At 43.3% G+C, this 23,024-nt stretch overlaps 1 protein-coding gene across 15 annotated transcripts in view; it reads right to left on the minus strand.

The window, feature by feature from the left end:
* The window catches only part of RBFOX1 (RNA binding fox-1 homolog 1), a 2,034,214-nt gene that overhangs the window by 173,130 nt on the left and 1,838,060 nt on the right, over positions 1-23,024 (minus strand). For all 15 annotated transcript variants that reach the window (XM_038540446.1, XM_038540439.1, XM_038540440.1 and 12 more), the window contains one exon: positions 2,786-3,028. In XM_038540446.1, coding sequence (XP_038396374.1) covers positions 2,786-3,028 — 243 coding nt within the window. The remainder of the gene's footprint in view (positions 1-2,785; positions 3,029-23,024) is intronic.

A 23,024-nucleotide genomic window follows, 5' to 3' on the forward strand; every position in this document is an offset into this window, starting at 1 on the left:
TTCTATTACTAGCAGCAACCAGAAGACTATGAACTGTATATCCCCTCAACTATGGTGTTGAGGCACATCCCTCAGCAAGTGTTTCTTCCATCATCGAAATACACTAAAGCCTTAAAAATCCATGCACGAGAGCTTATCACATTACAATAATAACAGAACACATACCTTATATTCTCTTGCAGACCAAAAATCTCTCTAAGAAAATAAAGCATATCTGCTCACCGTTTCATGGCATTGCAGAGCCTTGGGTACCACGGACACCCAACACCCTGTTTAAATTTGTGTTGATCTCTAAAGAGTTGTTGTTGTTGTTGTTTTGTGAGAGAAGAATGTTGAGCATCACAACTGGATTAAGATTTCCTTTTAGGTACGCATCATTAACCCTTCCTTTTAAAATTTCATTTTCTAACTCTTCCAGCTTAAACTTTTTCAATGGCTCCCTCTTGTTCCTAATGTGGAATTCCACCCACTTACCAGACCCACGAGGCCTGCAGGATATGATCCCTCATCATTGTTCCCATTTCATCCTTTGCCACTGTACCCCCGGACCTTCTTCATGTGCCTCAGACATATTACTGGACTCTCTTTAGTTCTTTGAACAATCCCAGATCTTTTCAACCTTGGGACCTTGACCTTGGTATTCCTTCTGCTTAGAAAGTTTATCTTGTCATCTTAAATATCATCTTCTTAAAGAAAGAGTCCCAGACTATTCATCTGCAGGCAGTACCCCCGCACTTCTTAATCCTCCACAGCGTCTGCCTTTTCCTTGAGAGCATGTATCACAGTTTGTGTTCATACAGCTGTTTGATTGACACATGTTCACTCTCTGACTCTCAAACTAAGTCATAAGAGGGAAATGATCATTTCTGTTCAGTTCAGCCACATTGCCTAGAATAAGTCCTGGCCACAGCAGATGCTTAAAAATATGCATGAATAAATGAATCTTCCACAGCAGGTCAATAGAAATGGCACATACTGAGGCTTAAGAGATAAAGTCTGATTAGACATTATTATATGTCATTTTCAGTCCTAAAGTAACCTTCTGAAGCCCTACCAACACTGACTGTCACAAAATGACTAAAACCAAATAAACACCAACCTTGTAGGTTAACACAGCCAATAACAGACAACTGGTAGACCAGCAAACCCGTTTAATAGACTTATTCCCAAGTCTTAACAGCCAGATATAAATAGGCAGGAGCAACACTACTCACAAAACTCAGAGGTGGAAACAACCCAAATGCCCGTCAGTGAATAGATGGACAAATAAATGGCATAGCCATGTGATGGAATAGTATTCAGTCATAAAAAGGAACAAAGTAGTGATACATGCTACAGTGTGAAGAAACCCTGAAAACATTGTGTTAAGTGAAAGAAGCCAGCTGCAAAAGGTCATCCCATTTTTAAGAAATTCTAGAATGGGCAAATCCATACAGATAGAAAGTGCATTTGTAGGAATGGGAAATGTTTCTGTAATGGGTATGGGGTTTCCTTTTGGGGCTATGAAAATGTTCTGGAACTAGAGATGGTGATGGTTGCATTGAACTGTGAATTTCTCAATCCTACTGAGTTATATACATTAAAATAATGGTCGAAATGGCAAATTCCATATCATATAGATATTTTGCCATAATAAAAAAAAGGGGAGATAGGCAATAGACCATGTTAGAATGTATGTTATTTTTAAAAATCTCCAAACCCGACCTCGAAATGAAGTACCAGGTAGCAAAGCAGTAAATGGTTACTTTGAGGTCCCAGAAATAATCTCCTGCTGCAAACCATGAAATTCCTTCACAAATACTGGTTTTTCGGAGGCCTGGGGGCAGGAGAAAGAGGCACGAGTGCTTTCTACTGCAAAATGTTCTAGACTAGAGGCTTGGTGTACCCAGACATCTAAAGAATTCCACAGAACAAGGCGTCTCAAATGAACATATACATCTTGTGGTATGCATGGTTATTTCAGGCCATGCACAGACGAGCAAGTGTTTAATTTTAATAATTATTTTTGTTTAGGCTTATCTTTGATTAATAGCCAACAGTGCCAGTTTTTAATTTATGATGGTGATAAAATGTTTCTTTTTCATTTGTTTGCTTGTTTTTAATCCACTGAAAGCATTTACATGCAATGAAATAGACCCTTTTTGGTGTACAAAGTAGTATAAACAGCCACCATCAAAATACAGAACATCCCGTGACCCTGTAAAATTCTCTGGTGCTGCCCCTTTGCAGCCCAGGCTTTGCTCACCCTATGGCTCCCTCAAAACACAGAACAGCACAGGTAAATCTCAAAGGAATGAAGAAAGCTGGAGAAGCTGAAGAGGACAAGCGTTGGGCTGGGGAGGAGCTACAAAGGGGCATGGGGTTTCCTTCTGGAGGAAATATTCCAAAATTATTTGGAAATATTCCAAAATTAGATGATGTCCTTGGGTTGCACAAGTCTGCAAGTCTATTAGAAATCAGTGAATTGTACACCAAAAAAAAAAAAAAAGGTGAATTTCTGGTATACAAATTACACCTCCACAAAGCTGTCAAAATCACATCATGTATGATTCTACCGAGAGAGAACACGCTTCCAGAGAAGGCAAGGCAACAGCAAGAGCATTTAGTTGAAAGTTTCCCTTTTCAGAATAAAGGTGGCTGGGGAGAGATGTGTGGATTTAAGCAGGTAACGGGGCAGAGGCCTCTAGGCAGGTGGACTTTGCGGGCTTGGGGGCTGCCAGGCCCCAGGAGCCCCGTGGGGTGGGGTGCACCCCACCGCCACCCACCTGGGCCCACACCCACTTACTGTGGCGGTGCCGGACACGGTCTGCGCGCTGGTGTCCGCGGCGCTCTGCTCCGAGTGTGTCTGGGCGGGAGGGTACAGGTTTAACGTGTGCTCGGGGACGGTGGTCTGGCCCGTGTACTCCGGAGCGGGGTGGGGGTGAGGGGCCGTGTACTCCGCGGGGATGCCGTTCTGGGGGGGTGCAAACTGGGCCGACGCGTAAGGCTGAGCCATTGTGTCTGGGGCAGCTGCTGCTTCTTGATTACCCTAAAAAGGAAAAAAAATCAAAAGGGGGATAGGGAGAGAGAGAGAGAGAGAGAGCATGAGAACCCTGTGAGCAGACCCCTTCCCCAGGGCCCAAGGATGAGCACTCCCTCAATGCTGCACAGGTGCACAGGTGCACAGGTGTGCAGGTGCACAAGTGCACAGGTGCCCCCACTGTGCCAGGAGCCCTACTGGGACGCGTCCCACTCCATCCTCAGCAGCCCCCAGGGGGAATGTATCTGTGCTCCGCATGGATACAGGCATAACCCATTGCACAGATGCAGAAACCGAGGCTTAGGAAGGGGCCTCACTTTCCCCCCAAGCCTTCCAGCCCCATAGCCAAAGACTGGTAGGGCCTGCGCTCTGCCCGATTAGATTTCTCTGGCAGATCCTCCGTATTTCATTCCCATTTTGGAACATGTGAGCATGTAGTTGTCTCCAGTGACAGCAGAGCCTTGATTTGATACTTAAAATGCCAAGAGAGATTAAATTGAACGTGTGTGTTCTTGAGAGGAGAGACAATTCATCTAAGCATTTGAATTTAATCAAAGTTTTATGTGACTTGGCTCACATAATAGGATGGGGGGGGGTCCCTTTAATGGTCACAGTGTGTGTGTGTGTGTGTGTGTGTGTGTGTAAATGTTCCCAGCGCCAATAATGAAGCAGCCAATGGAAATTCAAGACCTAATTTGGACAAAGATGGCACTCTGTGATTCTGTGTTCACCATTTTAAGTATCGTTACAAAATGCTGGCCTTAACCTCATTAGTCAATGCCTCCCCTTGCCCCCTGCCTTATTATTATTATTATTATTTTTTTATATATAAGCACAGAGTATTATGTAACAATTCACCCTTCCAGTCTAGGCAACCTAGGCAAAACATGCAGTGTGATCATTACAGTCAAGTCAAAGGAATTAAAAAAAAAAAAAAAGCAAAAAAAAAAACAACCCTGAATTCAAATGCTTCCATTTCAGGAAACATCCATCTCTCTCTATTCCCCCACCTGTACCCTCCTAACTCTACTACCCTGCACACACACACACACACACACACACACACATGCACATATGCAAACTGCACCAGAAACTGTAACCCAGAGGTCCAAATTTTTCATGGTCTCAAGAAATGAGATTTTGCACAGTCAGAGAGAGAGAAGCATAGCAATTAAGCACACCAAATAGCTGCCTCTCCCATTGTCTGTGGTCAATTAGATGTGACTTCAGCCCTCATAGAATGATACCAGGGCAAAAATGTCAGAAAAGCTCACGTCTCCTTGGTCCTTGCCACCAACATTTGAGAGCCTCTCCAGCTAAAGCAACCTGAGTGCAGCAACATTATGACAGAGAAGGGACCAAAAAAATAAAAAAATAAAATAAAGTTTATTCTTGGAGCCGCGCGCGCAGCGCTTGTGCATTTGTTTAGAAGGGCCCTTAATTAGAATGTTAAAGATGACACTTTGAAGAGAACTAAGCTTAGGATAAGTTTAAAACATTTTACAAGTGAAAACATTCCCATCACGCCCTTTCCTCCCCCAGACGAATGTCTCCAAATGTCTGTGCCATTGGAAGCAGAAATGCACAGCCATTGCTTGCTTTCTGTCTAACATCTTTTCCTCGCGTTTGGGGCTGTGCAGAGTCTGTGCGTGGCTGGATCCCTGCCCGTGGGAGGTGAACCCTGACCATCCTCGGGAAGCCCCAGGGGACACTCACTGCCGTTGCTGCTTCGTGTGCATTGGTCTTTTCTTCAGGAGTAACACGGTTTCCTTCTAGGAGACACTTCCACTCTCAGCCCACAGAGTGCAGATGGGGCCAGGCCCTGTCTCAGGTGACCTCCAGACGCAGTCACATGACCCTGGCTAATCATAGGGTTCCGTGGTCACAGTCCCGGGGACATGTGCTCATGCCCATCCACCTAAGCCAGCTAGTGAGTTAACCTCCAGTTATGCCAAGGAGGCTTAATCCTGGAGCTTCCCTGGAGCTTAGGGGAGAAGCCCTCTTTCCTCTGGGATTGGCAGCTGTAAAAATAATGCAGCCCTGGAGCTGCCAGCAACTGCCACTTGAAAGGGACCCACCTAGGGCACAAGCCAACCCAGGGGGAAACAGAGCCCAGAAATTGAGAAACAGGTCAACTGAGTCCCAGTGACATCATGTGAGGCCTTGGATCTAGAATTACCTGCAGTTAATAGCACCACCGTTTGTTTTCCTTATAGGACTCAGTAAATGCCTCATTTTGCGTAAGATAGTTTTTTCTGTTACTTACAACCAAAAGAGTCTGGACCAGTAAGAACAAAAACATCCTCTCCCGTCTATCAGCCAACTAGCATCCTCTCTTCTCCAGGGCTGCTCAAGGAACATATCCCTCCGTGCACAAATTCCACATGGGGCCACTTCTTTCTGGCTAATGGGAAGCCCCAGAAGCTTTGGGACCCTGAGAACCCTCCAGAGGGAAATTCATTGTGTCAGATTCTACCTCTGCCCGAAGGTCTGTTTCAGTAGACCCCACCTTTGATCTGGAGCATCTTTGAATTAAAAGCCAGACTTGTGAAAACTCCAGGTGTGGCCCCATAGGGGAGCGTGAAATGATCCCATAAGCAACAACGGAGAGATGGTCACACAGAGAAACAGCTTTCCTTCCTCTACCTCCAGCAGAAGGCACTTTTATGGGGATACACAGGCCCATGTGGCCTTTCCACACAGCAGAACAATCTCAGGAAGAGTGACCTGTCCCCCATAGGGATTTCTGTTAGAATGTGGGCTCTCTGCATCACAAGGAGAGAGGCCTGCCCTCAGGAAGCCAACAGTCACTCTGTACTCTCAACACCCATCACGTCTACCCATTCACTGCCTCTCTGCCTCAAAAACCCTCTCTACTTCCTAGTCTTGATTGTCCTTTCAGGTCCCAGGCCAAGTCTGCCAGCAAGGCTTCCTTGACTCTAGGCCCACTCTGTGTCCTCTATGCTCCATCGTAGCCTGTGGCCACATGTCACATAACTCCTAGCACTGCCACTGCCTGCTTATTTATCTGGGAGAGTCCTCATGGCTGGGGACTGTGTCGCGTTCTCCATTCCATTTCCAGTGTCCCGCGGCATGCTAGCTGCAAAGTGGGCATTTACAAGTACTTGCTAAATGAATGCATACCTGAATAACAAACTCTGGGCTCTGAGAAGCTTAACCTCACAACAGGACATAGGGGGGTTGGCAAGTGACCCATGGGGCAAATCTGGTCCACTAGTTGTTTATAAATAAAGTTTTTATTGAGACACAGCCTTGCTCATCGTGCTATAATGACAGAGTTGAGCAGTTGTGAGAGACCCACAAAACCTAAACTGTTTAACCATTTTGCAGAAAAAGTATTTTAATCAAGGTGGCAAAGTTATCACTAAATATGGAGACGTCATGTAAGAAGCCACCAGTGCGTAAATAGTTTGGGCAGGAAATAAAGTTGGCAGTAGTTGCATTCTTCCCTAAACCAAGGAGGGAAGCTCAGCCGAACTTGCGGATGGGCAGTGTCGGGGATGGTGCCCAATGGAGGGGTCAAAGTCTTCTTCGGGTTGTACGTGCTTTCCATCTCTGCACCTGTGCGCTGTAAGCAATGCATGCACACACACAAGCTTTAGACCCAACACAGTGGGCTGCTGAGGGGAGGATCCGTGACAGCCTCAGGCTTGCAAGCTCATGTGAGCTTGAGTGCTCTCACCAGTGCTCAGAAGGCACACTAAGTGATGTGGCCTTCTTCTCAGGCCTGGAAGGTGCCAGGCATTGTGCTGGGGGCTTTGCTACAGTACTTCTTATACAAGGTGACTGCTCCCCTGGGGATATCTGACAATGTGTGTAGACACTTTTGGTTGTTACTAGTGGGGTGAAGGGTTGCTGTGAATATCTAGCAGGGAGACTCCAAGGATGGTGCTAAACACCCTACAATGCGTGGACAGTGCCCACCACACAGGATTACCTATCCCCAAACGTTGGTAGGGCCAAGACCTAGGATCCCCACTATGCATGCATTGGCTTTTCATCCCATGTTGCTTTGCTGCAGTCCAGAACTAGGAAATGATTGTGCAAAATCACAGCAACAGGTAGCTCTTAGGGAAGCCAGGAGCTGAACTGACACCCAGGCGTCTCTCATCTGGCAAGACTATCACCTGGTGGAAAGGTCTGTTCCCATTTTGAAGTAAAGAAACCTCTCTCAGTTGTGCACACACCATGGCCTCAAGACCCGCTACCCATGTGGTGGTGTGTTACACCCTACCAGGGAGGGGAGTCAGGTGCTGGGGTACTTGATGCAGAAATACCAGTGTTCCATTAGCCAGACTAGCCCTTGGTGCGTGTTAGAGCAGAAGCCTGGAAAACCTGTGCCACCTCAAGCCCAGGGCCTAGCTTCACAAGGTTCTGAGGCTGTCTTAGGAAAGGCAAGGGCCAACTGGGGACAAACCACCAACCTCTACCAAACTTGGGCCGTTTTGGCAAACTCAGGGCACCAAGCTCTAGGGATTGTGTCCATGGTTACCACGGAGCCCACAGGTACATTCAGGTCCGTGGGGCTCTGGATGGCACTCCTGCTCCCAAAGTCCTCAAACAGATGTTAGTGGGACCCCCCACAGCTACTTATTAACACTGACAGCCGTTCCAGAGAGACCCTAATTAATATTCCCAACATTTGCACTTTGGGCTAATTACAGCTAATATTTAATTAAGATCATTGTATTTCCTATAGAACTATTTTTCACCCTCAAATGGCTTCAGAGATGTCTTTGTTTCCTCCCTAGTGATGTTTCTGGATTCTTAGCTTGGCCCAAGGATATTTTCTGGAAAAATATATCTGCATTAAGGGCACCTTTGGGACTCCAGGTCAGGGCAGATCTTGGGCACGTGCACAGGCTCCTGGTTGAGAGCTGAAGCCAACTTCACGTAGGTGACAGTGACAGACAAAAATTATTTGGAGCATTCTGGCTAGACATTCCCTCATTTGTAGAAGCTGCCTTCTTGCTTCTACTCCAATGCCAAACCCCCACCTTTCCCTAAATAAGTGGGATGATCACAGGGATTCTGATATCTACTGAGTCAGGGTGCTTGTGGGTGTCCCAAGGTGGTGAGGAGGGTGTTTCTGCTTTGCACAGAACCCCCACATCACTGAGCAACTGCTGCAAGAGATCTGCAGACCTAACTTCAGATGTTCAGTGCCCGGACTTTCCTGGGTTGCTGATAAATACACAAAATTTTTTTTTTTTTTTCAAAATGCAGAGACCTTATGTTTTCACGTCCACTCTTGCCGCTGCAGAACTGGATAGAGACTTGAAATAGAGAACAGTTATTAGGAATGTAGAGGAAACTTCCTTGTCCTCATACCACAAGCCTCAATCAGAGGAGTACCTCAACATCGGCAAGATGATGTGGGACCCCATGATTACCCGAGACACCCCAATGGGTAGCTCAGACTCCGGTTACCGACAGCAAGAGGATTATTAAAATGCAACCAAGTCTGAGTCACCAAAGGAAAAAAAATGCCATTTCAATTTAAATATTTTACTGAAGCATGAAATAGCCAGGATATTATTGCTATTTTAAGACAAACACCGTAATCTGACTATTAGCATAGCGTGCTGGGTCTTCCGCATGCAGACGTTCGGAGAGGCAGTCTTCCAACACGGGACGATCGCTTCGGACACTGAAACAGCCTGCACCTTCCGTTTCCTCTCCGAGGTGGGCTCAGGAGACAGAGCCCGAGAGACGACGAGAGGGCCCCCCCACTCCTACCCAGCCAGGCATCTCCCTTCTCTCAATCCATTGCCCCAAGTGGTTTATTCAATAAAGTAGTTTTTTAAGAAAGTAATAAGAGAACAAAGGGTGGCAGCCCATCAGACTGTGCAAAATATTTTGGCCCCAAACCTAATGCAAACCACATTTCAACTGAGAAATAGTCTTTACGTGGCAAAGCACGAAGCAGGGATGTTCTTTTCGACGGAACCCCAGACTTTTCACAGGAGGGGGCAAGTGCCTCTCAGAGCTGCCAGGGTGGACTTTCAAATAACGAAGCCTTTTTTTTTTTTTTTTCCCCTGTGTACGTGAGTGTGTTTCCCCAGCTTTCGTAGTCCAACTTCTTGAATCATCATCTGTCCCCCTTCTGCTGCTGGAATTGATTTGTCCCCTGTCCGTGTCTGGCCCCAAAAACCCCTTCCGGCCTAAATGCAGTCCTTGTAATGAAGCCATGCCCAGGGATTGTCTGGCCCTGATACACCCGGGGTTCTGTCCACATGGCCCCCCCCAAAACACAAAAGCAGCCCCTCCTGGGCGGGGCAGGGACCTTCCCCAACAGGGACCCCTGGAGGACAACCTCCCTTCTTGGGTTGCCTGCAATTTTCTATCTTGCTGACTGCTTGACTTGAGTTTTGTAGCGTGGTCTGTTCTACTTCTCTGGCAAGAAATTGCGCATATTCAGAGAAAGGCTCCAGTGCCTGAGTGGAAAGAGCTAAGCTGTATCGTGCCCCCGGAGGCACAGAGACAAAGAAGAAAATGCAAAATTACACCATTAACCTGCTGGTTCCGAGACCAGCTCAGTGAGACACATCAAGCAGAAAGCACACGCGCGCGCGCACACCCAGACACGCGCACACATACACACACACATGCACACACACTTGGCTGAAACCCTCTCCTCCCCCCCCCCAACCCCACCCCGCAGTATTCAAGGAGCAGAGTACACAGATCGCAGAGAGCACCAGAGCCTTAACGCGAGGAAAGGCTTCAGCTTCATTCAAATCACAATTTCGCGTGAAATATAAAAATCGGGAAAAATACCTGCTGCACCATCCTGCTTCCTTGCTCCTCCATAAACTTAGCAGCTGCTCTAGCCCCACACCACAGAGCATCTGCCCAAAGCGAGCCTCAGTTACGAGCGAGGGTGTGCGCTCGGTGCAACGTGTGGATGTCGAGGGAGGGGAGCTGAGGCCGCCTGGCTGACCTCCCCCTCAACATCTGACTGCTCCCAAAACCAACCCCAGATGGGACTCTTTCCGCCAGCGAGGCCTGGCCCATCAATCACGGCTCGCCCCTCCTCTGGCTCCTGTTCTCAGTTTCAGGGTGCACACTGAGCAGATGATTATATAGAGGAGGTAGGAAACACCACACACACACACACACACACACACACACACAGCACTCGCCTACATTAATAGCTGTTTAAAAAACATTAGAAATGCTATCCTATGCATTGCCTGGAGCTGGAATTTATCATTACTAAACTAAATATATGGTATGCAAAGTTATGAAATCCACCCGGGAGCTTGCTTACTATCCTGTTTTGTTTTGTATTTTTAAGAGGGGGTGGGGGTGCCGAGGGTAGCAGGGGAAGAGACGGAGGCAGGATGAAGAAAGAGCTCAGAGACAGCAGTATGGGGATGGGGAAATTTAAAGAGATGCCCTGAGAACACAGGGGATGAATTTATAACGACGCTGCATCGTTAATTGGTAAATGTAATCTTAAAACACCCTAACTGGCTTTGGTTTGGAAGATTTGGAAGCCCGGCTCCTTTGCAGACTAGCTGTGTGACCTCAGGTAAGTAGATGCGATGCTCTGGGCTCCAGTTTCGGCTTCTGTTTAGTAGGGATCATGAGGAGCGACTTCACAGCGTGATTGCGAGGATGAAAATAAAAACCAAATCAGAACAAAACACACACACACACACACAGGGCTTGGCTTATAGTACGCGCTGTATAAACAGATTCATTCATCACATTCAGTCACACGGTGGGCAAAACTTAAGACCACCTTTGTTCCTGTGGACTGTGTAGTCAAGACAGGCAGCAGGCTCTCAAGAAAGGAACTCACAGATGATCTCAAAATCGCAGTGGTGATCAATGCCATGAAGGACAAGTGCAGGGGTCTTGCTTTCTCCTTTTCTTGAACTTTTCCTCCTCTTAGCTCATTTTTCCCTTCTCTTTCAAACGAGCAACAACAAAACCGCGTACAAAAAAATCCCCAGTGATTTCAATGCCAAATGCTGCATCAATGCCAAATGCTGCCTCTTTATTTAAAGCTACAAATACTTTGTTCTTTCTTTATTATTAAAACTACAACAACCAGAGTGAAATGTCAAAACAATTTCAGTTTTTATTTGGCCATGTCTTTCTTGCTCGCCGGGGGAAGAGTTTCAAGAGTCCCATCCACCCCTTCCAGTGGACAGCTGCTTATCACCGAGACGCCTTGCTAAGAAGAGGAGAGATCTTGCTACACTGGAGGGAATGGATGGGGTTTCTGAAGTGATTAAACGTGTAATTAAATTGTATAACAGAGGAGGGGGTGAGGGCGGGAGAGGCTGCCTAGAAGAATTCAACCTTCCTGCTGGTCTGTCGCTAGTTCAGGTAGCCCCTGGGTGATTTTTTTTTTTTTTTTAATTCCCAGCTCCCCAGGGTTGGAAAGAAAATCTGGATCAACAGTATTTGTGCCATCCTTCCATTTCCATTTCTAATCACACTCCTGGGAAACATCTAATGCAGAATTAAAATAAGCAGCCCGTGTAGGTTCCTTACAGGGACGAGTCGGGCCCATCTCAGAGCTGTGTAACCACAGAGGATCAGGCCCTTTCCTCTCCCAAAGCTCACCGTGCTCACAGATAACTCCAAAGCCAAGCTTCTGTCCTTCAACCTGGGAAAGGGGGATGAGATGAAGGCAGATAAATTCCCTGGTGAAGTATGTTCTGCAGAGTGATGGAGAAAATATTCAAAAAAACCCCAACCAACAAACCACCAGATAGACACAAGCATTTCAGGGGGGTGATAATTAGGGAGATGCAATAGGACACTGTTCCTTGGCCAGTGGACCATCAGAGTCACTTGGGAGTATTCTTATTAAAAAAAAAAAAATAGACCTTGGGACTCCACCCCAGACCCACTGCCTTCGAATCTCCGAGGGTGGGATGCAGGCGTGGGCATTAGAGCTACCAGGTCATTCTACCACACAGTCCTGGGGGAAAGTGTTCTGCGTTTTTCAAATTATAGGTGTGATCCCTTGGGCTATAAAATCCATGTAGGGAATTATCAAGCCAACATTCTTTAAATGAAATAAACTATCCCACGCTGGGGAAGAATGGAATGGAATAAAATGGTAAGAGTTAGTATTGTTTCATGAAACTTTTATGTGGGTGAATTGGGTTGCAATGTAAAATCTTTTATGGAATGCAGTAAAATACGTAAAATTAAAAACACTACGCTAGTAATTTCCAACGTTCGTTACCATTTAACCTTTTACTAGTACTGTGGCTATCGAGTCAAAGTCAAATGTTCAGAAGTCAGGAGTATAATGATAGGATTATTGGCAAGTCATTCAACCTTCATGTGCCTCCATTTCCTTATTTATAAACAATAATATGTATTCTTCTTCTCAATGAGGCTCTTGGAATGCTTTAGGGAGAAAATCTATAGGAATGTGTTTTTTAATCTACAAAGTCCCATGAGTACATTTTCTCTAGTGGGGGATGCAGTCCTTCTTGTCCAGCAAAGTATACTGTCTGGAGCACACATGGAAAGGTATGTCAGGTTCTCACCCACTAGGCACTTGCTGCTGTGCTACGCACTCTAATCCTCACAACCAGCCCCTTAAGATAGACACTATGTTCCCTTTTAAAGATAAGACAACTGAGGTTGGAAACAAGTGAAGAAGTATTTCCTACTATGGGATTTAATAAATTAAGTAGCAGAACCAAAACTTGAACCTAATCTGGTCTTAATGAAGAATTAACTCCTGCCACTGAATCCATACAAAACTGAAGATGGAGATGATGATGATGATTGTGATGGTGGTGATGGTGATGATAAAGAAGATAGAGATGATGATGAGGATGATAAGAAAAGTTTACTTGAGCACTATGTACCAGTCACTGTTCTAAGGACTGAGGATGTAAAACTCAACAAAGGATCTTTGTCTACATTGCCTCTTCTAACAAGAACCCAATACTTTTATTGGGTTTTCCCCCTCTAAGGGAGGTGGAGTTACTTCCTCATATTCACATAACTGGGAAGTTCTGGTTAGCCCAATCCGTCAGACTCCTAAGCTCTATTTTCTAAAGCAGTTGGAGATGGGTTCGAATCTGACCTCAATTAGGTAACATACAAACTTTGGTTTCCCTAAGTACATCAGCTTACAGACCAGCACATCTTGAACAAAGAACTCTGAGATTGCTCCGAGGCCATAACTCACAAAAACAAATAAACAACAAAGATAACAAGGGTCCATGTCACAGATTCAAGTGAAAGCAATTTGTTTTATTTCACTTCTGCGGCCTCAACAGGGAAGTAAGAGAGAGAGGCCAGAAGCCATTGTTCTGTGGCTGACAAACACCAGCCCCAGAAATACAAACCAGCCGAGTGGGTGGCAGGCTTGCAATGACGAGGTGTCATGTTTGCAAAATGTTCCTGATTTTCCATTTGGAGTCACAGAAGGCAATGTAGAGGTTGTTTTTCTCAACTCCTTAAAAGTTAGCGACAATCAAATATTTATGGCACTTAGTGCAAGGCAGGGGCCTTGATATGGTTGCTCATGAGGTGATATTTTAAAGGGAAATGTGCTCATCTCTTAAAAAATTAGCAGCCTCTGGAGCAAGTGAAGATCCCAACCAACAGCACTGGTTCCTTAGGTTCCTTACAGGGACGAGTCGGGCCCATCTCAGAGCTGTGTATCTCAGAGCGCTGAAAAAGATAAATTTTCTCATCTTTCTCACCATTGCCCCAGGTTCACAGAGGACCTTGACTTGTCCTTTCAGACCCTTGTCAAAGTTTTGACATTTGGTGTATTTTGATTTTGACATTATATATATTTTTATATTGTACATTTTTAAAGGTCTGTCTCCAAGTAGACTATAAGCTCAATGAAGACAGGAACCTTATCTGTTTTTCTCATCACTATTGTCTCAAGCATTTCAAACAGTGGCATGCACATGTACACATTCAACAGTTTTGTTGAGTGAAAAATGAATTCCCAAGCTATTCCCTTTATCCTTACTGGTACTAAGACATGCTCTGACTCACCCAGCCCTTCAGGGCACTGAAAAACCAGGTCAAACCATTAAATGTTGCTTCTGCACTATTTAAAAAAAAATTCCCCACTGGGATATCCCAACATCGTACTGAAAGACTTCTTGTTGGAAGGTCGTGCAACATAGGGATTCACCTGTCTGTGTGTGAATTAGCTGTGAATGGCTTATTATTATTTCCAATCATTAATAAAAAGTAATAGCCAGAGCAGCTGGTATTCACTGAGTTCCTTATGAGCATCAGACAACGTTAGTCACTTTATATATACTATTTAACTCCATCTCGACAGGTGGTATATTTTCAATAAACTTGTTTTTTATCACACCCAGTTCACAGATAAGAAAGCACAAGGTCTTGAAGTTAGGACATGGTAGACATAGATCTCAAATTCAGATCTTCTTCCAAAACTGAGGTACTTTAAAATATGCTATGATTGATCTCTATGTTGGCTAAGATGAAGGATGGTACTTGTAAGGGCTAAGGTGGGACTATTCAATCACAAAATATTTTCTGGCAAATCGCTGAAGTATTCTAGCCCAAGTGAGAGGCTACCAGAAAGGCATGGAATCTTTGTTCCTGTTGTCCCAAGATTCAGAATCCAAGGGAGTATTAATAGGGTTAATTATGATAATGGTGATTATAACATGATTGATAACACTAACATAATTAGAAGGGCTCATAACATGTACTTGTCACTGCCCTAAATGTTCTATAAATGTAATCCCTCAATGCAACCCACAGCCCCATGGTGTAGTACAATCATTATCTTTATTTTATAGATGGGTGGCTTTGAAAGATTAAGCAAATAATCTGAGGTCACTCCAATAGTGCATGATGAAAAACTCCTGTTTGTACCAATCCAATTCTGAACTCAAAGCAGGAAGTTGAAAAAAAAATTAGAGGAAATGCCTATGTACCCTTTACTCAGTTTCCCCCAAAGGTAAGGTCTTGCATAACATAATACACTGTCAAACTTAGGAAATCGACATTGTATGACCACCACTCTACACTGCTGCAAACATAATGAGAAGTTAGGGCAGTATAAGTCTAGGTGCTGTGAGTACCTTGTTATCAATACCATGGCAAAGTTGCCACTGTCATCTACTCTTGAGTGACAGCTGGAGCTGCCCACCCCTATCACAAATATAGTGACACGGACAGAAGGGCAGACGAACAAGTAGAAAATTGACCAAGCAAATAAATATTAGCAAAAGCTGTTTTCATAAGGGAATGAACAGACAAATGCATTTTAAATTATAATTCAATAAGGATTCTTTACCTCCTGGATATGGAAGAAAGCTTCAATATGGAGCAGACTATAACTTTCACACTCCATTTCCTCTCCCACCTAGCTACTTTCTAAAGATGGGAGAAGAGTTCTCACTGCCACTACCACCACCACCAGGGTAAGATCAGTGTCAAATTCATATTCAAGATGAATTCCAATGACTTGCACCATTGCAGATACTACTACAGTTGGCCAAATCCACAAAAAGAAAAGGGTGGATTTGTTGCCTTAAACAGCTTGCTTACAGGTACCCTGCAGATATGATTTGGGATGATATCACTGTTACTTATTCCATCATAGCTATCCAAAGGATTCTCCGCCTGCTTCTAAAATGGAAAATTGATAGATTTGGTGTGAGGCAATTGTCTTTTAAAAGAGGAGGTCGCTGTCCATACAGATAGCACGAAGTAGCTTAGAGAGGTACCAAGTCCACTGTGGAGGTTGCTGAGTAAAGCACTGTACTAAGAATGTCACCAAGGGTCTGCCACTAGATTTGGAATATTGGGGGCATTAAGGCACACTGCTAGAGAGAGAATCATTGACCTTCCTCCTTGGAATGATGTTTCAGGCTATGAAATATTCTGGCAAAGGGAAAAGTAAACATTCTAAATAGAAACCCGTGGGACGAGTAGGTACTATTGTCTTCCACAGGGATGGATTCAGAATCATCTCCTCTTGCACCACATTATGAAAACTGAGTTTTCTATCCATCAAAGTTTACATTATAGTGCCGCAAATCAACATTTCTACTTCTTTGGCCCTTCTCAAAGCTGGAGGCTTCAGCACAGCTGATATAATCCCATGACCTTGAGGAGACATGGTACAGTTAGGATGCAGAAAGTACTACCCATACATAGTTTATAATGAATTTACAGAATCAAACATTTGAATGTATTTTAATTACCCAATTTCCTATGGATGTCATTGGACTTTCCTAAGATTATAAACTCCTTTAGGGCAGGTACTTGTCGGATTCATCTTTAACGCTTCCCTCTTTGTCTTCCATATTTTCTAATCAGGTATTTGACATGATAAATATCTGTTGGCTTGCATTCACCTCACTTGTAGAAAGATGTCTAATCTGGTTACAACAACAGGCAAAGATGATAAAATATGACCTTGTCTTTCATGGTATATTGCATAAGTTTCTGCCTCTAATAGTTTGCCAACTGGAAAAAAAGGCTGTCATAAAATGAATTATACTTGGACTTGGAAGAAATGAAATTAGGAAAGACTGCCAGAAAGCAAGGGCGATGAACTATTCAAATAGGCAAGAGTGTCATATTCATGCAATTGTTTCAGTAGCTCAGTATTGGGCATCTTCTGGGTGGCAGGTTCTGGGCTAGGTTCGGGGGCTACAGTGTGATGAGGACAGGCATAGTCCAGGTACCTCTGTAGTTTCCGGCTGGCAGGACACATAGGCAGTCCAGGAATTTGTGGTGCAATGGGACACGTGCCGTGAGAAGATAAATACAAGGTGCTGAAGGGTCTCACCTATCCCCTGTGGCTTATCAAGTGGGCCTTTCCAGAACAGATGTCTAAATTGAGAGTTGAAGGTGAGCAGGAAATAGCCAGGTGGTATCAAACAGGTTGGCAAAACAATGTGTGGGAAGGCCAGTTGTAACGTTGCAGTGGGAGGAAATACCTCATACCGAGAGCAGCAGAATTGATGAAAAAGGAGTAAAAGACAGCGATGTGGCTATTTTCAGAGCCACAGGACCCGCAACATACAGGACTGAGATACAGACCTGGAGGCTAATGGACTGTAAAGCCCTTGAGGGCAGAGACCCAGGTCTGTTTTTACTGAGAACCATGTTCTCAGCCTTGTCAGAATGGCATGCACAGAGTGAATGCTTATAAAATATTTTGGTTAAATCACAGAGTAAATGCAATGATGACAAAAATCAGGCTGAAGCTAGTCGAGGGAAGGAAGGGGAGCAGGAATAACAGAAAAGGAACTGATCATTTGAAACAGACTCATGGCATTACCTTTTCCCTTTAAGCAATTCAAATGCTTAATAGAAGATTAATAGAAGAAATAAATAGGGGAAACAGGTGGTCACTTTAAGGAAATGAGTAAGACAGAGGCTCATCCTTCTCATCACCAGGCTCATAATAGCTTAGCTGATGTAAGGGTTACTGGGATGTGCTTACACATTATCTGTTTGAGCCTCAGATGCCATATTGGAAGGTAGGTGGGATGGATACCATTAGCATCCATTTAACAGAGGAGAAAAGCTGAGGTTCAGGTAACCCAGTGCTGTGCCCAAGTTCACCCAGCTCCTTGATGTTTTAGCTGGGATTTGAACTCTAGATATATTTTCATTGTACCAAACCGCTTTCTAAGTCTTCCATTTATATAACCTGACAGGTCTAGCTGTATGAATAGGCTTGACTTCATGATGCATTTGTGGGTGTCCTCCATCCTGATCTCATAAACTTTTATATGAAGAATAAGAAAGCTGAATGTGGACATTAAGCAAATGAAACTATCATTAGAAAAAATAACTTTATTGGCCTGACAAATTCAATATAACTCAACTTAGCATAAGGACGGTAGTACTGAGGTTATTACTATGTTTTTACATAAATTCAGAGGGAATGAAACCAAAACCACATCCAGTTACTGGCCCTGTCCCAACACAAGGGTCTCAGTTAAAGCAACACTTGAGACCAGAGAACTTTGAGTTTTTCACATATGTGTGATCAGTGCATAAATATTATTTTTTTCTGTAGCTAGGAATGTGTGATATATTAGGGATGTCTTCTTGACTGAATGCTGAGCTGACCAGGTCACATACTTTGGAGTAGAACAGGGCCAGACTGACTTAGGAAAGAGGTTTTGCAGAACAGCAAGGGAGATTCAATGCAGACAGTGGGGTTTTGGAAATATGGAAGAAATTTGCCTTATTTGTATATAGGAGACAATTTCATCTATTGGTAAGAAATTTTATTCAGATACCAGCAGTGTGGAAGATCGGACAAAAAAAAAATTGTGTGATCACTCTGTGTACAACGTATGACATTCGAGTTAATTTATCCAAAGAACTCTGAGACAGCCACAGCTAAGAAAACCAAGGCTCATGGAAGTCAAGTAGCTAATTCAAAAGGTCTTCAAGGAGCAGCCTGACAATATTTTCAAATGTGATTGTGTAGTATGTGTCTTTGCATAATGTACCTGCTTATCGGCAACATTCATTCTCTTCACTAACCAGTTTTCCTTATTTGATTTTTTGACATGCTTACCATCTTCAGACAGAATGGGATGCTCTTAGAATCTACCCAAAACAGACAAAAGGTGATCCTCATGTTCAAGTATTATTGACCTACATATCTGATAAGCTTACTGAACACCTACTGTTATAGGTTGAATTGTGTCTCCTCCTAACTTAAATGAAGTCCCAGCTCCCAGGATCCCAGAATGTGACCTTATTTGGGAAGAGAGTACTCTGTTGCAAATGTAATTAGTTATGGTAAATGAGGTCATAGTAGAGTAGGGTTGGCCCTTAATCCAATATGACTGGTTTTATAAAAAGGGGATATTTGGACACAGACATGCACAGGAGGAGAACTTCGAGTGAAGATGAAGATAGAGATGGGGATGATGATTCTACAGCCAATGGATGCCAACGATAGCCAACAGACCCCCTGAGGCAGGAGAAAAGCCTGGAAGCAGATTCCTCCTTAGAGCTCTCAGAAGGACCAACCCGCTGTCACCTTGATCTTTTGGCTTCCAGAACTCTTGAGACAATAAATTTCTGTTATTTTAGCCATCCAGTTTGTGGTACTTTGCTATAGCAGCCCTAGGAAAGTGATGCACTTACTATGTGCTAGTATTCACTGAAGTCACTCTTACCTCATGACCCTAAGGTCCAGGGATAGAAATATAACAATCTAGGAAACCAGAATGATACAATATCCTGTCCTCTCATTCCATTCTTTACACTTAAAAGAAGGATGCTGAGCCATGTAACACTTTTCATGTGTTCTCATTTGATAACTGTGAAGCACATCTTGTAATCCCAGTAGGATAAGTTTAAGTGCTTGAGGGATCTGCCCTGGCACTGTGGTTTCACCCTGGCCTGTCCTAATGTGGTAGCCATTAGCCATGTGTGGTTAGTGAGCAACTGCAATGTGGCTGATCCAAAACAAAGCAGGCTGTAAGCGTGGAATGCACATGGGGTTTCAGAGACATGGTATAAGGAAAATAATGTAAAATCTCTCTCTAACAGTTTTAATCTGATGACGTGTCGAAGTGATAATCGTCTGGACATGCTATGCTAAATAAAACATCATTGGCTATATAGAGAGACATATAGGATTGGACAAAATATTAAAATTAAACTCAACTTTTTCTTTTTTACTTTGCTTAATGTAGCTACCACAAAACTAACAAAAAAGAAAACCTACATATGTGGTTCCTATTTATGGCCCTCATTCTGTTGGATAGCACTGGTAATGCTCATTGGTTCCAGGGTCATAGAACTGGGTTGAATCCACATTTACCAAAGACCAGTTGATGAGCAGAGCTGGGTTTAAACTCAGGCCACTCTAGTTTGGAGCTCTGGTTCCTTCACAAAACCAAGCTACCATCTTGGCACCAAAGTGAACTCTTTAGAAACATCCTTATGGAGATGAATCCAGAAAAGAGAAGCTTGATTCCAACACTACTCCCATCCAATGTTTGTGATCTTAAAATTCTTCGCTTTACCTGACCCTTTCTGCACAATTTCTGCATCAACCCCAAGACAGCCTTCACAGAAGGCTGCTTCTGAACAGAACATAACTTTCACTTTACCAAATCCGACAAAGCTCCCAAGGCTCTGCGAATCTGTCTAAAGTACCTATTTGGGGACAGGAGAGGTAAAAGGCTTTTAAAAGCTTGTTTTAACTCTGTGTGAAATCAACTGACTAATATTTATACTGGGCAGCTTTCTGCAAAGATGAAATAAACTCTCTACAAATAGCCTACAGAGCTCAGACATTCACTGTGTGTGAGGTCAGGGAAGAGCCCTTGAACACGCTCCGGTATGCAGGATGCTTTAAGGCATCAGCAGACATTCTGAGTTAGATCTTATTCTGCAAGGTTATCCATTGGATTTGATCAGAAAGAAACTAGTTCTTTTTTAAATCTCACAGACACGTGGTAGGGTGTCTTGCTTTTCATTCACTCACTCAAGATGTACTCTTGACTATGTTTTTAGATGCACTAGGAAGGCTCAAAATCAGCATTTATTTTTCTAATGCTATAAAATAAATTCATACCTAAAATGGAGATTAAAATATGAACAGAGATACAGGAAAATCAATGATGAAAGCAAGTGTCATGGATTTTGTAAGTGTAATCCAAGTTATTACGGGAACCCGAGAGGAAGCATCTGAAGCATCCCAATCCAGAGATGGAAAGTGTTATCAAATGCTTCTTGAAGGGTGCAAGAGTGGGAACACCTGGGTGGCTCAGTGGTTGAGCATTCCACTCAGGGCGTGATCCCGGGATCCTGAGATTGAGTCTGCATTAAGCTACTGAGAAGGGAGCCTGCTTCTCCTTCTGTCTCTTTCTCTGTGTCTCTCATGAGTAAATAAATAAAATCTTCAAAAAGATAAAATTAAATTTTTTAAAAAAGTAAGGGTACAATAGTCAAGATGAGTCTTAAAGTCAGGTGAAAATCCAAAGAAGAGGAAAAGCATAGACAGTAGCTTCAGGACATTAAAAAACACAGAGAACAGTGTTATATGGCTAGTAGATTGTGTGGTGGGGATTTGGTGGAATTGGACCTAGAAATAAGATTGAAGCCATATAAAGAAAAACAAGGAATGTCATATAAAGTAGTTTGGATTTGGTCCAGGAACCAGAGGCCATCGAAGAGTTCCAGGAATGGGAATGGCCTGGCCAGATTTGTGTTATATTAAGACTACTTTGGTCACAAAATGAATAATACACTTGAGAAAAAAAACTGGTGGCAACAAGGAGGGAAGAGCAAAGATGGTTGTAGCCATCCATGACCGATGACAACATAGGATAGAGAAGGAGAAGAGCAGAGAGACCAGAGGTCTCCTCGCCAGGCTATTTCTTTGCATCAGTAATGTCAATGGCTCTAATCTTTTACAACCTTTCCTATGTCCAGTGTAAAATAACAGATTTCAATTTTTTATTTTTTAAATTTTTATTTATTTATTTGAACTCCTGTGTGTGCATGAGAGAGAACAAGAGAGGTGGTGGGGCAGAGAGAGAGAGAGAGAGAGAGACTCCCCATTGGGCAGGGAGCCCAATGCTGGCCTTCAATCCCAGGACTGTGGGATCATGACCTGAGCTGAAAGCAGACGCTTAATGGACTTAGCCTTTCAGGCGCCCCTAATTTTTTTTTTTATTTTAATAAGATTCTGAGGCACATTCTCTACCCTGAAAGATTTTCATAGCAGTTACACTAAATATGAAGACTGCTTTTGTGCTCTGGAGTCTTTTCTATCAGAATGCTAAAGTGATCAGATTTAAAAAAATATATCTGTTAAGGATTAAATATTTGAAATATAAGTACATTCAAGAAAACCAAACCCTGCTATGAATTTTAGGTATAACAGGCTCTTGAATACGTGCTATGGGTGGTGGAGATAAAGTTGATGATGGTGGCCATTTGTAAAGTCTTTTATATAGCCTGAATGACTTACACCTATTATCTTATTAACTCTTCACAAGGACTCTGAGTTAGATATTACTGTCCCCATTTAATTGATGAGACAACTGAGGCTCAAGTCAAGGAGGGACTTACTCATTGCCATGCTGCTAAGAAGAGTTAGAGTCAGGGTATGAATCCAGCGTGGTGTATTCTCATGTTCTATACCATTTGTATATGGTATTGTCTATGTACACCATGTTCTATAGCATTTCTCTGGGATGTTCTCCTTATTGGCCTCCTTCTACAGGAGCCCTTATCAATAGTTTAGATATTCACAGATAAATTTAAATGAGCAATTTCAATGAGGTTTTGATGGTTTTCCAAGAAATGGTCTAGGCTCTTTCAGGGGATGGGGGGAAAAAAGAAGATAACATAGTTACTGACATTAAGGATCTTAAAGACTGAGAAGGGGAACTTTTTGCTAAGGTTTAGAACACAAGCCATCTTAGAAGGCATGTTGTTCAAATTCTGGCACTCCCTCTTACGAGGTGTATGGCACTGAATAATTAGCATAACCTCTCTGTGCTGTGGCTTCTCTTTATTATAATGGGGATACTAATAGCATACCCTTATTGGGTTATTTATGGAATAAATTAGTCAATGCATATACATTTCTTATCACCATACTTAACATTAAAAATTGTTCAATATATATGTGTTTTAATAGTTACGGTATCTGTGCTATTATTGTCATTACTGTTAATTAAAAGGGAAATAATTTGGATGACAGTGTACAATGGGTGAAGGAAATTTTTCCAGAAAAAAATATAATCCATCAAAACCCAGCCTGGGAGGAAAGCAAGTTGGGGGAGCAGAGAATAAGTTTGACTCATCACACCTACAATTGCATAGGGCTTGGGAAAAAACACACAAGACCCCAATAGCAGGAAGGGCAGAAGAGATTTCTCTCCAAACCGTGCCTTCTGAGTCTTGGACTAAACTTTGATTCTGGTTCACCTAAAAGCATTTAATAGGATGAGTTTGTGCTCAAAACCAGAACTGCAATTGATAG

This window comes from Canis lupus, chromosome 6 (genome assembly GCF_011100685.1).
Source record: "Canis lupus familiaris isolate Mischka breed German Shepherd chromosome 6, alternate assembly UU_Cfam_GSD_1.0, whole genome shotgun sequence".
In the NCBI taxonomy this organism is placed as follows: Eukaryota; Metazoa; Chordata; class Mammalia; order Carnivora; family Canidae; genus Canis; species Canis lupus.